The sequence below is a fragment of the Ixodes scapularis genome, unplaced genomic scaffold (assembly GCF_016920785.2).
Source record: "Ixodes scapularis isolate PalLabHiFi unplaced genomic scaffold, ASM1692078v2 PGA_scaffold1__304_contigs__length_218370807, whole genome shotgun sequence".
In the NCBI taxonomy this organism is placed as follows: Eukaryota; Metazoa; Arthropoda; class Arachnida; order Ixodida; family Ixodidae; genus Ixodes; species Ixodes scapularis.
The window spans coordinates 91707367-91723679 of record NW_024609846.1 but is presented as its reverse complement, the minus strand read 5'-3'; the positions used below and the strand labels follow the sequence as shown (position 1 = coordinate 91723679).

At 44.7% G+C, this 16313-nt stretch overlaps 1 protein-coding gene across 1 annotated transcript in view; it reads right to left on the bottom strand.

Moving 5' to 3' along the window:
- Nucleotides 1-16086, bottom strand: part of LOC121835956 (neprilysin-1-like) — a 59002-nt gene extending 42916 nt beyond the window's left edge. Inside the window, exons 1-3 of the mRNA XM_042290541.1 lie at nt 15990-16086; nt 10116-10175; nt 9875-10036 (exon numbers count right to left, since the gene is read on the bottom strand). Of these exons, the coding sequence (XP_042146475.1) occupies nt 9875-10036; nt 10116-10175; nt 15990-16071 (304 nt within the window). The 5' untranslated portion in view covers nt 16072-16086. The remainder of the gene's footprint in view (nt 1-9874; nt 10037-10115; nt 10176-15989) is intronic.
- Between the last annotated feature and the right edge of the window lie 227 nt (nt 16087-16313).

Below are 16313 nucleotides of genomic sequence, written 5' to 3'. Positions count from 1 at the left end.
TGACTAAGATTGCTGAGCCTGCAGATAAAATCATAGAGGTCTCGGCAGCGTCAACCAGCATTTCAGCGATCGAAAGCAGAAGTACTCTGAATGAGAGGAGCGAGCTGCGAGCAGAAGTCGGCCGTCTCGCTGACATGACGGCGAAGCTGCAAGCTCCACGCGGACGCAGCACGTCATGCGGACGCCCACGATGCAAGCCTCGTTCATTGTCCCGGACGAACTCAGGCCTGCTGCTCGCAGGTGTGAGTCACCCTGCTCCCAAGCGGAAAACGCCGCAGCAGAGCACTAACGGTGTCAAGTGCTCTCGCAACGCAGAAAGCCGCCGAACTTTGTTCTTCGTGTGGACCGCAGCACTGGTGTTCAAGTGCGCTTTAGGGAATCTGGAGCTTAATTTTCTCGGGACACAAAATCAACTCTTCGGGAATCCTCCCACTTTTCATCAAGGTTCAGACCATCGAGGAGTTCCCGAAGCCGTCGACCAAGAAGCAACTCCGGGAGTTTCTGGGGGTGGTATACTTTTACCGCCATTTTCTCCCGGGTTGCGCCACCAAGCTTGCGCCACTAGACAGGCTTTCCGGCAAGACTAGCTCAGCAACCGAACTTGCATTGGATGCCTGCACCACATCGGCATTCGATCAAGTCCGATAACTCCTTTCAAACAACTCCATGCTTCCTCACCCCCAAAAAAGGAGCCCCACTCTCAGTTGTAACCGACCCTTCAGATATCGCTGTTGGTGCAGTGCTTCAGCAGAACGTGAATGGGCACTGGCAGCCGCTTTCCTTTTTCTCTCGGAAGCTGACACCCACAAAACAAAGGTACAGTACGTTCGGTCGAGAGCTCCTTGGAGTATATTTGGCACTACGGAACTTCCAGCACATAATGAAAGATCGGCAATTTTTTTTTTTTATATATTGACAGACCGGAAGCCTCTCGTCCTCCGTCTGCTTCCTCCGTCTGGTTCCAGTCTCTGAGACCAGACGGAGGAAGTCATTCTCAGAGAAAGCTCCGCCAGATGTCCAGCGTCTCCGAGCTCACATATGACATCCGGCACATTCATGGTGCTGAGAACGTCGTAGCGGATGCCCTTTCACAGATAGGTACCTGTACGGTTGAACATTCAACCGCCATCGACTTCGCCTAACTGACTTCAGCGCAGAACGGGGAAGCAGAGCTACGAAAGCTCCGCACATCTCCTGGTTGGCTCGTATTCGACGAGACTCCACTTCCCGTGTGTCCCACCAAACATCATTTTGACACATCGACTGGATCGCCCCGCTTGTACGTGCCGGAACAATTTCGTGGGCAAATATTTGGCGCCTTTCATGGGCTATTAGAAAAAAATGGTCGCCCTGTGAGCGAAAGTGTGAAGTCTTCTGTCAAGAAATTTTTTGTGGACGGCTCAGTTTCCTGCTTCCTCCCAGGTTAAAAAAGAAGAAAAAATATGCTGCGCGACCATGAGAAGCGGCTACTTTTGATGAACCTAAAAGAGCTTCCCCAAGAATGGAAGAAAGGCCCAAACCCAACCTATGGATTTTCATATTTTGCCAATATATGCGCACTCCAAACTGTGCTTTAGCCGGGCCAAGTGGGGCGCAGACTGTTTGCGTATGCGTGCAGCACAAAAACTTGAAGCTGATGATACACGCGAGTGAACTCAAGAACACTAAAGAATTATTAGCCACCGCATGGGTCAAGTTTATGAAGAAAATTGTAATATTTGAGGAGTGCGACGTATGCCGTTGTACCGAATACATTGTAACCTCCCCAGAAAATACCTGTCCTTAACACCAATCAGGTCAACTATATATATATATATATATGTTCAAGTTCAGCAGTGGATGAGCGGCGCGCGTTGCAGACTTGAGACAATTTTGTTCACAGTACAGGAATTTTTTTGGACATGTTGAATGAAGTCAAGGGTCACCATTTTATAACTAAACAGCAAGCCCCCCTACTTGCGAAAACTAAAAGCACGGCTAAATAAAGATGAGGCAATCGTGCTTATGGATGTTGCCGAGAATTTCAGTTTCCTGCTACAAGACGCCCCGCAGCCTTATCACTGGGTCATCCCACAGGCTGCACTCTTCCCTGTTGTTATTTCATTTCCGCCTGCCAGAATTCTGTGAAGAATAATCTGTCAGATCTTTTGCTGCCATTTTTGACTGCCGGAAACATGATACTGTAACAATGTACGCATTCCATTGCGAGCTTCTGAAACTTCTAAAGGATGACCCGACACAACTAATAAATATTTATTACTTTTCCGACAGAGCAGCCTCACAGTACAAAAACAAAAATAACTTTCTAAACCTTTCTTTTCACGATGAAGGCTCTAGTGTTTCGCTTGAATGGAAATTTTTCGCAACTTCCCACGGAAAACGTCTCTGCGATCTCATTGGAGGAAAGGTTAAACGTTTGGCAGAAAGAGCCAGCCTTCAAAAACTGTACCAAGACCCAATATTCATTCCACTAGAGCTCATTACATGGGTGCAAAAAAAAAACCCATAAATAGTGTAAACATTTTATAGGTACCAAATTTCATCGTGAAAGAAAATTCAGACGAACTAGCTTGAAGATTCCAAACAGCAGTCGCCCCAAATGGTAAGCGGGATTCGCCACTTTAAGCCAATTTCAACTTAAGCGCTTTGTGTATCGATAACGTCGTACTAGGTGACTGAAGATGTTCAAGCGTCAAAAACGTCTGAAAACCAAAACGTTTACTTAAAAACGAGCCTTCCAAAGATATTTTATGAAAAACAGAATTTTGTGAAGTTTGCTCTCGAGGCTCGACGCACTTCCTGGAAATTGCAGATAAGAATAAATTATGTTTTCTTTTCATCAGCTTTGGTGCTACTTACTACAGCGCTTAAATAAGGCCCATATTTACCGGATGAAGCACCTCAGCTTGTAGCGTGTATAAGATAAAACCCTTCTTCTACGTGGTGTGCGGAAAAGTAGCCGCATGGAACCACTCAGCGCAATATCATGGGTGCTCAACATAAACAAATATTTTCTCGCTTAATTTTTTTTTTTACTTAGATTAAACTTTGCATATTCCAAATTATTGAGGCGTAAACTCGTTTGTTTCAGTGACCTTGTATAGTATAACTTGAACAACCTCAACGCGGAATTTGCAGCTGGATTGTAGTCAAAACGACGTATTTCTCTACCTTACGTTTGATATCAAAGAAACCTTTTCTTATAAGGTATAAAGGTATTGCATGCATAAAATATACGGACCCTCTAGGCTGGAAACTCTTCTGCGGTTATACAGGAGAGTAGATTGAAACAAAACTACCCCGAAAACGGCTCAATTTAAGCTTGTTTTTATAGACTAAATACAACACAAAAACATAGTTATTTATTTATTTATTTAAATTTCACCTCATATTACATACGAATGCAATTAAATTCAAACAAAAAATTAGGCATTGCTAAATAATTACTTAAACAGGGTGTTATTTTTTATTCGAAACAGATTTTTGAAAAAGTCGTCTTTACTGCTACGTGAATGCCGTCTTCACTATGTGTTTCTTGAGCTCGGCGGGCATTCGAGAGGCGAACAACCGTCACAGTCTGGTGATTCATTAACTAAAATTTGTTAATTAACTTTTTAATTATTGGTTCTATGGACCATGTTGCAATTGTAATTTTGAAGCCAGCCGTCCTGGAAAGCTATACCAACTTACACATTTAAAAAAAATGCAACTGGTTTGGAGATATCCGTCGACAATTTCTCCCCTTTCTATCATCCGATTCCGAAACTGAAAGTTCCAAGTGCGCCGAAGCGCTGATCACGTGACGCTTGTAGAAGTGACGGTTTCGTGACGTACAAATCGTCATGATCTCATATCTGCACTGCGGCTGTCACGGTGCGGCACGAGGTAGGCAAACTCGCGGGGGCGGTCTTTAGCGCTCTCGCTTTTAATGCGTCATTGCCCTCGGAGTTTCACTCGCGATTGTTTATCGGCGGGGAAGGCGCTTCGCCAAATAGCGTAGGCGCACGAACGTTGACTCTGCCAGTCGACTTAACAAAAGAAAATGAAAAAATGAAACGCTACAAGAAAGAAGTCTTTGCTATTTATTATCTTCAGCGAAATAACTTCAGAGATCAGAATTGCTGATAATTTAAGTTTCTGGTGTGCTTAGACCCTAAGTTAATGTCTTACTACAAGTAATGTTCGAAATGGCCACCCTCCACTGCTACGCATGCCATGAATCGTTTCTTCATAGATTAAACCACCCGCTTCAGGATGTGTGGTTCAATGTTGGCGCATGCTGAGACAATTCGGTTCTTCAGGTCGTTGACATCTTGGGGCTCAGTTGAATAGACTTCGTTTTTGATGTTACCCCAAAGGAAAAAGTCTAGCGGGGTCAGGTCAGGCGATCTTGGCGGCCAGAACATAGGTCCACCGCGCCCAATCGACTGCTGGGAAAAACAGGCGTTGAGGTAGCTCCACGCACGCGACGAGAAGTGAGCTGGTGCTCCGTCCTGCTGGAACCACGTGCTCCTAAGCTCGCTTAACGGGAGATCGCAGATAAAGTCACTGACAGCACCATCAAGTATGTTGCTGTGTATGACTGAGCTGTCAGTGTGCCTTTGAAAAAAAAATGGTCCCACTATTCTGTCACGAAACACGCCGCACCACACGTTCACTGACCACCGAACCTGATGGTTATGCTGGCGGAGCCAGTGAAAGTTGGAATCAGACCAGTAGTGCGCGTTGTGAACGTTCACATTGCCATTTCGGTAAAACTGTGCTTCGTCAGTCCAGAGTAGATTAGTGAGAAAATCGGGGTCTTCATCCGTTTTAATAAGGGCCCAATTGCTAAACTCCAAGCGCTTCTCAAAGTCACACTCGCTGAGGTCCTGATGCAAAGATATGTGATACGGATGGAGCTTGTGCTTTCTCAGGACTTTCCATACCGAAAAGATGCTGCCTCCGGAATCTTCGACGACATTTCGGATGCTGATTTCGGGGTACGCTCGCACGTAGGCTAACACAGCGATTTCAAAATCTTCGTCCAAGACAGTTGCTTTCCTTCTTCTTTGACGATGCACAGACCCAGTGGACAGAAACTTCTTGGCAACCTGGAAGACGGTGGATGGGGCAGGAACAGTGCGACTAGGGTGTTGGGCGGCATTCAGCCGCGTGGCAAGACGAACGTTGCCATTCATTTTAGCATACGCAATAACCATTTGAACCTTCTCGGCGACTGAATACCTTGACTGAATTTGCGCAGCCATTTTAACGCTACAACTGGTAGAGCCGGCGTTCGTGCGCCCACGCTATCTGGCGAAGCGAATCCCCCGCGGACAAACAATCGCGAATGAAGGTCCGAGGGCAATGACGCATTAAAAACGAGAGCGCTAAAGACCGCCCCCGCGAGTTTGCATACCTCGAGCCGCACCGTGACAGCCGCAGTGCAGATCATGACGATTTGTACGTCACGAAACCGTCACTTCTACAAGCGTCACGTGATCAGCGCTTCCGGCGCACTTGGAACTTTCAGTTTCGGAATCGGATGATAGAAAGGGGAGAAATTGTCGACGGATATATCCAAACCAGTTGCATTTTTTTTTAAATGTGTAAGTTGGTATAGCCTTCCAGGACGGCTGGCTTCAAAATTACAATTGCAACATGGTCCATAAAACCAATAATTAAAAAGTTAATTAAGAAATTTTTGTTAATGACTCACCAAACTGTAACGGTTGTTCGCCTCTCGAATGTCCGCCGAGCTCAAGAAACACATAGTGAAGACGGCATTCCCGTAGCAGTAAAGACGCCTTTTTTTAAAAATCTGTTTCGAATAAAAAATAACACCCTCTATATCTATATATAGAAATATATATATACCATTTTGTCACGAATGACAGGCGCAGAAGCGGCGAAAAACCCGTTTTGAACCAAAAGTTTATGGGGGGCAAACTTGTGCCAAACAAAATAAAGAACGAGCGTCCAGACAGCAGAAAGGCGAGCGGCGATTCGGCGGCGTAAAAGCAAGCGAAAGAGGGAGTGACTCGACAAGGTCCCGCGAAGTATCTCGAAACTTCGTCCCAGAAGGTTCGAGCGTCGAACGTTCGGGGCGAGATTGAACAGGCACTTTCGAGAGCAAGGAAGTCGGACGAAACTTTTACGTTTAAGTCCCGAGCCTTTACGTCCCGAGTAAAAATAAACATGATTCTCCTAGAAGTCTGTGACTGAGCTTGGCATGTTAATTCGGTCCTGCGTGCGGCAATATTTCGAGCTTTTTTGGAAACTTCAAGCAGTGCTAAAAAAACGGTTTTCACCGCAAACTTTTGCGGAAGTGACTACTAACACCGGCAATCTTGGCGGTGCGGAATGCACGTTGCAAAAGAACTGTGGGAGCTCGCCGTCAGTACACGCTCAGCTGTCGCGTACGCAGCTATGGCCGCCAGTGAATACTCCCTATAGTCTGTTGCTGTATAACATGAGCAGTTCAATATATGACTTGAGCTCGATCTATCTACTTTCCGTACCATACGATGCACGCGCGGCCCAAACACAACGGCAGGCAAGGAGCGCGTAATAAAAACAAAGCTTGTCCTGTTTTTTTAGGGCGAAGCTCCTTAGGGTCTAGCCTTGTCCGTCCGGCGTCCGTGCTCACATCGATCTTGCTGGTGCTTGTGCTCGTACTCGTGAGCTCACGTGCTCGTGTAGGGCAAAAAATAAAAAAAATTATGAAAAAAAAATTTTTGCGGAGTCGACAGGATTCGAACCTGTGCGGGGAGACCCCAATGAATTTCTATTCCATCGCCTAACCACTCGGTAACGACTGCGGGACGAGTAGGAGGCTCTGAGATGTGGTAGTAACTCAAGAGCTGGGGATGTCATGGATGAAACGTTGCATGTAGCCGGTCAACGTCTATACAGGAGAGGGTGCTGCGGTCAAGTGCGTATATATTCGCGTTGAACGTTGCATGAATTGGCTGAACGTTTATAGACGAGAGGGCGCTGCAGTCAAATGCTCAAATGCGTACATAACCACGTTCCATAACGCACATTCTTTTTCTGACATGGACCGTTGACTTAATCGGTGGAGATGCCTTCCCACGGCTTCTAGCGGATCCAAGCTGATCCGCTAGAAGTATCACTGGCTCTGCATTTCACCGACCATAAAGCAGTAATAATGAAATCGAAACGCAACCCGGAACTCAGCACTACTTATGAGCAATAAAAAAATCAGCACCATCAGCACTACCTATGAACAAAATCAGTATCATCAGCACCACCAGAGCTTCGCCCAAATCAACATCATTCACCACGATGAGATGCGGTCATATTTTAAAAGGACACTGAAGCTAGGAAAGAAATCTTTTTTTTTTCTACTCGGTTAGGACAGGCATCCCTCAAATAAAATACACGTAAAAAAAAGTTTTTTTTCTTGTGTAATATTTATGCTACAATAAGATTTTTTTTTTTTTTTTTCAATTTGAGACTGAATCTGAAACTGTGCCCCTGTGGGATGATGATGATGGCGTTCTAACCAGGTACAAAAAAAAGTTTCTAGGTTCAGTGTTTGTTTTAGGCGCGCGGAGGCGTATTACCAAACCATATCCAGTACAGTGCCTGGCCACGCCCCCTTCGGCGCGACGCGAAAGCGGCCATTTCATTGGTTTTCAAAATGTCACGTTACGTGACGTCACTTCCGCGCCGTTTGAACGCATTTGAGCGCGTTTTCGTCTCGTCAAGATGGCGTCCGCCGCTACGCTGGTGGGTGAGACGCGCGTTACGCTGCGCCGCTGTAAACACTTCGTTTCACGCGCGTGCCTAGATGACTCGAATGCTTCCAACTTAGCGATGTGAGCTCGTTTTTCGGTAAGATGAACGCCCAGGACTGCACGCCGAGATGATGCCACCGCATACGCGCCGCTGTCGAAGTCGTACGACCCATAACGATCCTTGGAGTTCGCCGCTGCAGCGTAGCACCAAATGCTAGCAACTCTTGCAGAGCACGGCTCGACGCGGACGCAGTGCTTCTTGTACGTGGACATGTTCTCGTTCCGCAAATGCGCGCCTGACCGCGACCGCGGCTGTACTGATGCCTGCGTACGCGCGTTTGCTAGACTCTTAATGCTCAGAGTGCGATTTCGGAAAGCGGTGGAGGTGTTCTAGCACCACCAGTACAAGTGTCAAAGTAGGTGGAGTTGTGCCATTTCAATTCACAATTTTCCAGGTTGCTCACGCGTAACAGCCGCGCACCTAACGTTGCTTTTCTATGCGAGCTTTGCTCGCGGAGAGGAGGTTAACATTCTGTGTACGCATTTATTATTCTTTCATCTCCCTCCTCCTTTCATCGCTTTTCTGGTACACGCACTTCCTACCTGCTGAGAGTAAAATTACTGTGGAGGAAAATGAATACTGTCGTGCACTACGATGATTGCTACTGTGACACAGTCTTCGCCATGAAGTGAGGGAACAAGTGCAGTTACTTTGAATACAAGGAAGAATTTTATTTCACAACATGAAACTGTTTCAACGGAGTGGTATAGTGCTGGTCGTACTCGTAGGGGCGACTTCGGCAGCGGCGCGTATGCGGTGGCATCATCTCGGCGTGCAGTCCTGGGGGTTCATCTTACCGAAAAACGAGTTCACATCGCTAAGTTGAAAGCATTCGAGTCATCTAGGCACGCGCGTGAAACGAAGTGTTCACAGCGGCGCAGCGTAACGCGTGTCTCACCCACCAGCGTAGCGGCGGACGCCATCTTGACGAGACGAAAACGCGCCCAAATGCGTTCAAACGGCGCGGAAGTGACGTCATGTCACGTGACATTTTGAAAACCAATGAAATGGCCGCTTTTGCGTCGCGCCGAAGGGGGCGTGGCCAGGCACTGTACGGGATATGGTTTGCTAATACGCCCCCCGGCCATGGTATCACTCGGGTGCGCGCTTAAAAGCATGCTTCAAAGGCTCTGGTTGTGCGGTAGGTGGAGCACGGTGACGGTTTGCTAAAATATAGAGACAGACCTGATAAAATGTTATGTTAAAGTGACCCAGTTCTTGCGAACCGCGGCAGGCCAGAGTATAAATTAAGTGGCGCGATGGCACAGAGTATGTCTTCCTGAATATTAAAAAGTTGAAGTTAGCACATATTGTCGGTTCTGCCCTCTCGTCCGTCTCTAAAAGTGCTCTCATGATAGCACTTTGAGAACATGCATCTTCAGAAAGTACCGAAAGATATCGCACCCCTATCTTTCGTATGATTTGATAGTGTTTTATAAACACCGAAATAAAGCCCACTTCTAGTGAATACAGGACGCACGCCAAATGGGACCTCGGCAGAAATGATGTTTCTTCGCCACAATGGAAGATAGGCGAGCATTGCTGATTGGGAAGGACAGTCTTTGGATCATCTTCCTTCCTTTTGATCAGAAGTCTCGCAGGTAACAAAATCTTAGACTAGCATTTTTTTTTATTTCTTCTTATGTCGCGCCCAAACTTAGCCCACTTCTCATTTACACCCCATTTGCTTTCAATTTTAGGTTCGCTATTGCTTGTGATATTAAGTATGCAATAGAAGGTCTGCGAGAGTAGAAACACATACAATCATTAATTTTTATTAAAAAAAAATTTGTTTGGAAAATACTTGTCAACGTGACCTAAGCATGGTGGTGTTAAAGTCAGAAACTTCACTTTTTTATTTTGATGAAAGTCAGAAATTTAATTTTTTCTTACCAATAGTGAGCATACCTAAGACATCACACGCGTTTTCCTTTAACCAAAATACAATAACTTGTACATTTATTAATAAACATTTGTAGCAATTTTAGGGGTCAGTTATATATAATAGTAGTAGCTAATTCTCCCACTTTAGTCACCCAAATATAACCATGTTAAAGATCGAAATTACCTTTAAGTCTCTTGGACAGTTCCTCTCGTACTAACCATATATGTCCATAGCTAGGCAAATATGGCGGAATGGTGTTGTCCTGCTTCCAATTTCCGCACACATAATCATAAAAATCATCACATGGATCTTTATTTCTGTCAACTGCATGGCTAAGCTTTATGCCTGTAATAGTATAAAATACATTTCAGATAATATAAATCTAGAGGGATTATCCCGCGGCAAAAAACAAGTCCGTTCTTACCCATCTCTTTACACTCAGGCGTTTGGCATACATTATCAAGGGGATCCTGCTTCACTGGATCTGAAATATTGTCGCGCAATTTTATTTAGAGAGATTTTCTACTGCTATAGACGTTTGCAAGCAGCCGCACTTCGAAAGCTAGTCTGGCCACCGTGTATGAATAACGTTTTGTTTGAGCGCCAGTGTGAAAACCGTGGGTGCGATTCAGCAGTAATTGACGACCAGACGATCTACCCACACCAGCAGCAAGATGACAGCGCCCAGAAGTCGCACTTACAAACGTCTATACATACAGGAGACTTAAAGAACAACTGTGTGTACTTGAAAGAGCAATTATGATTAAGAAATATTACCTTAGGATAAAGTTCCGGGGAGTAGGTCATGTGGACAATGTAAAGTAATAATTAACAATTTAATACTTAAAAATTCTTACTTTCGGAAATACTCGTCTTGACTGGCACATTTCAATTATAAATTTGTCGCCGGCTTGTAAAATGTGCATCGCTGTTGTTTCAGTATGATATCCGTTATACTAAGACAAACGAAGGAAAAAAACAACTGCAGAAAGCGTGTCGTTTTGCGACCTTGTGACCCTTAAATAACGTGACATTGTCAGACCGTCTTTGGTGACTCACTATCAACGCTACATAGGAACTGGAGCCATTAAAGGGCCAATGAAACGAATTTTGGACTGGAATAAATCAATTTATATTTGGATTTTACTAATAGCACATTGTTCAGTGGGCCAACACAAAAAGGTAGAAAGTCAAAAGCCTGACTTTCGATACGAAAATTTGAAAACAGCGCGGACTATTTCGTACCTCCTTCCCTTCGTAAGCTCTCTGCCTTTTCACTGGGATACATCCGCGGACCCTGCAGCGCGTCACCGGGCCCCCGCAGCGCGTCACCGGGCTCCCGCAGCGCGTCACCGGGCCCAAAGGAACGTTACACGACACCGGAGCTTACTTAACCCCTTCACCCCTCAGCTGACATTGTGGTAGAAGCTACGTGCTTGCCGGACCAATCAGACGCCCCCCTTTCATCACCTGACCTCATTGTCTGCGTGTGGGTATGCGCGAGAGACCGTGATCACGTCGCAAAAGTGTGGCTGGCCCAAGCAGCAGGTAGCTTCCACAGCACTGTCAGCTTCGGGGTGAACGGGGTGGGGAAAACAACGTTTGTCTGAATTTTGAGCGACGCGCTAATCTTCTAGGAGGAGAATGGATGTGTCCGGATTACACAAACAAGAGTCCGAGCATTTGTTCAAGCAAGAGGGGACTCCCCCTTTTCGTCTTCTTGAACTGTCGGGTAGAATGCAGGATTTATGAGTTGAGGAGGAAAGCTAAACAGAAAAAATTTGAAAAACTTTTTCATGACTCCTTTAAATGAGCTGCGATTAGAGTTTCGGCACTCTGTTCCCCGACATTGTTGTGGGCGCCACCATTTTGGTGCTTGTGGAGAGCAGACACAACTGCCGATCGTCATGATTCAAAGTGCGACTTCCTCAGTATTATATTTGGTGTTAGGAAGCCCATGTAATATTTCTTTACCCTGTCGCAAACTGTTTAGACATTTGTGGAGGACGAAAAAGCGGTTTCTGTGCTTTCAGATGAGGCTTCAGATAACTGGCAACCATGGTTTTAAGCAACAATATGGTCAAGTGTTTGACCCTATTGTTGCGTATTTCGTGCCACTAAATAAGCGTAGCTTATTTAGTGGCACTAATAGTAACGTTGGTAGCTAGTCATTATCATACGCGGGGGTCAAAAGGCCTCCCTTCGCGAATGATGCTGGTGTTATAGAAAGGGGAAAACATCGGTCAATATGTGCCTGTGCGGTATCCTGTCACCGTCGTGCCCAACCGTGGGAGTTCCACGGGAGAGGAAATTGAGGAGGTACTGCCCTTATCCCCTTTCTTCCGTCTTCGGTAATCTTTTGTGATTTGAAGCGCCATATAGATTTTCGTTTCAAAACAGTGTTTTCTATGGAGTAGAATAACTGTATGGACCTTTTCATCTCAGTAGTTGCCTGATCGGCGGACAGAGGGCGCTGACGCCCTGGCCACCATTAGGTTGTTTCAATTGGGTCGCTTATGGTTTCAACGTGCACATCCCTCCACGACAGTTTAACTAATGGTCCAGCCACCTCGACATAGTTGGGGATGAATTGGCGGTAGTATCGCGTCAATCCGAGAAATATGCTAACTTGCTTCTTGGTTCGGGGTCGTTCAGCGCAATTGATGTTCTACAAAGTCTGCGAGTGTGGCCTTACTTCTTTATTCCCCATTTCATTGCCCGAAAAGGTTATTGTCTTTCTTCCAATTTCGAATTTTTGGAACTTCACCGTGATTCCGGTGCGCCGCATTCGCTTAGGTATTTTTTTCCCACGCGCCTAGGTGCTACTCCCAAGCATTGGTTGCTCTTAGCGCATCGTCAATGTAGTGCTGTACTGTTGGGATGTCTGCCAGCAGCGTACTTATAAGCCGATTAAATACGACTGATGCCGTTTTAATTCCGAAGGGCTTAAACCTAAACTGGTAAACCCCGTCTCAGTTGAAAATGCCGTCTTGACCTTGGAATCCGTCGATAGAAGAATTGACCTATATCTTTTGGATAAGTCGAGTTTGCAAAATAAACATTTCCTGCCCACATGGGCCAGGATTTCATCAACCCGGGGGATGGGTTCCTCATTTAGAGCCAGCAAGCTGTTAAGTTTAACTTCCGTATATCTGACTTGCGTAGAACGACGAGGGGAGAATTGTAGGCGGAAGTCGATCTCTCAATCACTCCCAACTTCAACATCACTTGAACTTCGGTTTCGATTACCTTCCTGATTGCGAAAGGAATCGAGTACTGTGTTGTCTACACAGTGGTGGATGCATGTAACTAAAATACAGAAGGTTTTTTTTACCCAACAAATCGAATAACACATTTTGTATCCGTGGACGAGCTCGTTCACCTCAGCGCCCTGCTCCTAGGTTAACGGGTCTGACCCGGTGACATCTTCTGGTCCCTGGGTCCTCTTGATGCTCATTCAGGGAAGCTCCTTTCCATCATCACAATACTCGATTGCAACATATGCGTTGACATGCACCTTGCTGGCTGTTTAAACTGCTCGTTCCTCACATCCTTTCAACATATAGACGTGAAAGAGCTTGCGCGTGTGACCGGGGTCTAGAACGTAGCACACATCCATCTTCTTCTCCACCATCAAGTATGGACTTTTCTACTGTATCAAGAGCTTGTTACTGCTGCTAGGGAAAATAAACAACACTCAACCTCCCACTTTTAGCTGTCATTCTTTAGCCTTCTTATTGAAGCATTTGCTCTGCTTTCGCTGAGATTCCTGCAGTTTCTCCTACACTAACTCAGTGGCTTGTTTCAGCTTGTTTCTGATATCAAGCACACATCTGCACATTGCTTGGACATCGGAGCTTACGTGGTCTCCGACCCCTTTTACCTTTACCACTGAGAGACCTCTAAAACGGCGGCCATAGATGAATTCAAATAGGCAGAACTCCACACTTGCCTGAAGAACCTCACGGTACACGAAGAGAAGGGGGCTAAATATTTGTCCCAAGAATGAGGCTTGTCCATGCACAGTCTTTTAAGCTTTTGATTGGGGGTCCTTTAATGCTTTGGACTATCCCTTATCCTTATCTAATGATTTAGACATGTCAACGTGTCTAAATCATCAACATGCTCCCGGTCACGAACGAACGGATCTATACGATATAATAAAGAGCATAGTCTCGTATCCACTGATGAGCCCTTCAAACACCCATGCTCTTCAGGCTTATCTTTTGGTTGGAGTACCAGTCGAGACGTATGTACGACCTTTCATAAAAATGCAGAGTAATTAAACGGGCGATAGTTTACAATGTTAGGAACGCCTGATTTATGAATCGGAAGAACTACAGAGCGTTTTCAGACAGATGTATGTATTCCCGTACGTAGTGATAAATTAAAAATATGCTCTAAAAATTGTATGTTCAGAAAATTAAAACTTGTTCAGCACACACTTCTAAAATAAAACTGGGAATTTCATCTGCGCTAGCAGACTGTTTCAATTTCAAACCACGAATGCTTTCCTTCATTTCGACTTCGTCAGTGGGGATAAAACATAAAAATTTGGATTTGCCTAGGCACCTTGAGCTCTCACCACGGACTGCTACAGACTAAAAACAGGATTTAAAATGTTCTGCAAATACGTCGGCAATTTCGCATAGATCACTTGTATAAACAGAGCCATTTTGTATTCGGACCACTTTATACCAGCTCGTTTCTTTTTGACTGTGCACATTTCCGAACAATTTTGGGCCTGGTATACATATCGGACTCAAGCCTAGCAAAATGCAAACCCTCGTCTCGTCTAAAGAGCCCCTTTGCCGAAGTACGACATCACTAAATTTGGCGTACTACTTATCCAGTCCAGAATGCTTAAAGAGTTAGTGAAAACAAAGCTTGTGTTGCAAGCAGCGGCTCATGTCAGCTCAGCTTAGATTAGGCACAGAGCTGTCGATTGCACTCAATACTACTTTTGTAAGAGCTTCAACAGCTGTACCATCTCACTCTTCATTCAGGATCGGCTTGCAGCCATAGCACTGAAGTTATTTATATATATAAAGGTTATCACCACTACTCTGCAATAAGTATTCATTTAAGGGTCGGCGATAGACGAAATAAAATAGATTGGCAAAGACACTAATGCAATGTCGAGAATATTTCCCGCTAAATTCTGGATAGTGTCGCGAAGTTCAAAATCATTATGATAAATAGAATTCAAAAGGCTTAAGACTTTCAAGGTGCTGACATCATGCTCCACCGAGTTATAACCTGTCAGCCAATTAAGGCCTTGCTGGTTAAAGTGTCCATATATTTGCACACAAATCTTCGTTATGTACAGATATTGTGCTAATTTTTTTAAAATGACGTGAACAACTTCCGAGTTAGTGTGTGGCCGAAAATAGTAATTTCGAATCAAATAATAAACCGCGTTGCACGACGTAACCCGGATGCGTACACATTCTGAGTGTGACTCACAGTTATGTATATGCTCGCAATGAAAGCAGAGAAGCGTCCCCGGCCGTTAGAACACCACCTCTGTATCTCCATCCATTGCTAACATAATAACGGAATTTTCGAAGTACTGAGTAACATGGAAGCAAATATTGAGAACTAGGATACTGTCCTCTAGACAAGTCTCAGTAAGGCAAAAATGGCGTATGAATTGGCTGCAATTTCAGACATAAATTCAAAAGATTTCGTCCAAAGGCCACGAACACTCTGGTAATAAAGTGTGCACTCCATATCACCTGATTAATGATTTACATCATCCGATTCACCCGATGTTACTTCTAGAATGTCAAAAATGGACGAAAAAGATACTCGGTGGACCAAACGTTGAGTGTTTTAATATCGTCGAAGTCATCATTTTTGACAGACACATGAACGGACGGATATATCTATCATGTTTTGTTCGTGACAAGCTTGGTACATGTCACTGACTTGCCTTTCGAAACAACTGCCAGGGAGTCAGTTCACTGAAAGTTAAAGAAATCCAGAGCGTGGAAAATCTGAATAACCTTATGATAGTTTGCCCTGGAACATATTGCTGCATTAGCCAATAAACTTGCCGAAGAGCGAACCACGAAGCAAGAAGCCTGGAATTACAAGTTACGCTCTGTGTTGTAGAAGCTTTGATTGACAATAGATTCCGTGTGGATTCACTTCGCAGTTATTTGCCTCATTGGTTACAGAACTGTCTCTCAAAAACGCAACAACATACGCTTCAATGCTATTTTTCTACAAGTGAAACAACTAAATGATAGTTATTAATATCATCATAGTCTACTTGCAAATTCACATATAATACCTTTGATTTCCGCAGTCCTTGAACTGGCGAATGCTGTCACCACGAAGATCAGTGCTGCTATCCTTCGGTCCATGACAAACATTTTTTTTTAAACCTAAGATATATCCAAAAAATAATGTTCAGTGAGGTGCTCCTTGGATTTTTGTAAAACGGTTTCTAAGAATAAAAAGAGCATACGTAATATATTATCAAAATCCTGAAATGCTGGATTATTATTTCATGTTTTCAACAAAACGATCGCTTGAAGAGTAACGCACCTTTCAATCCTTTACGTTTCTCCGTCCAGTAGCCACTGGAATCTATTCTTCAAAAGGTCTGTTCTGA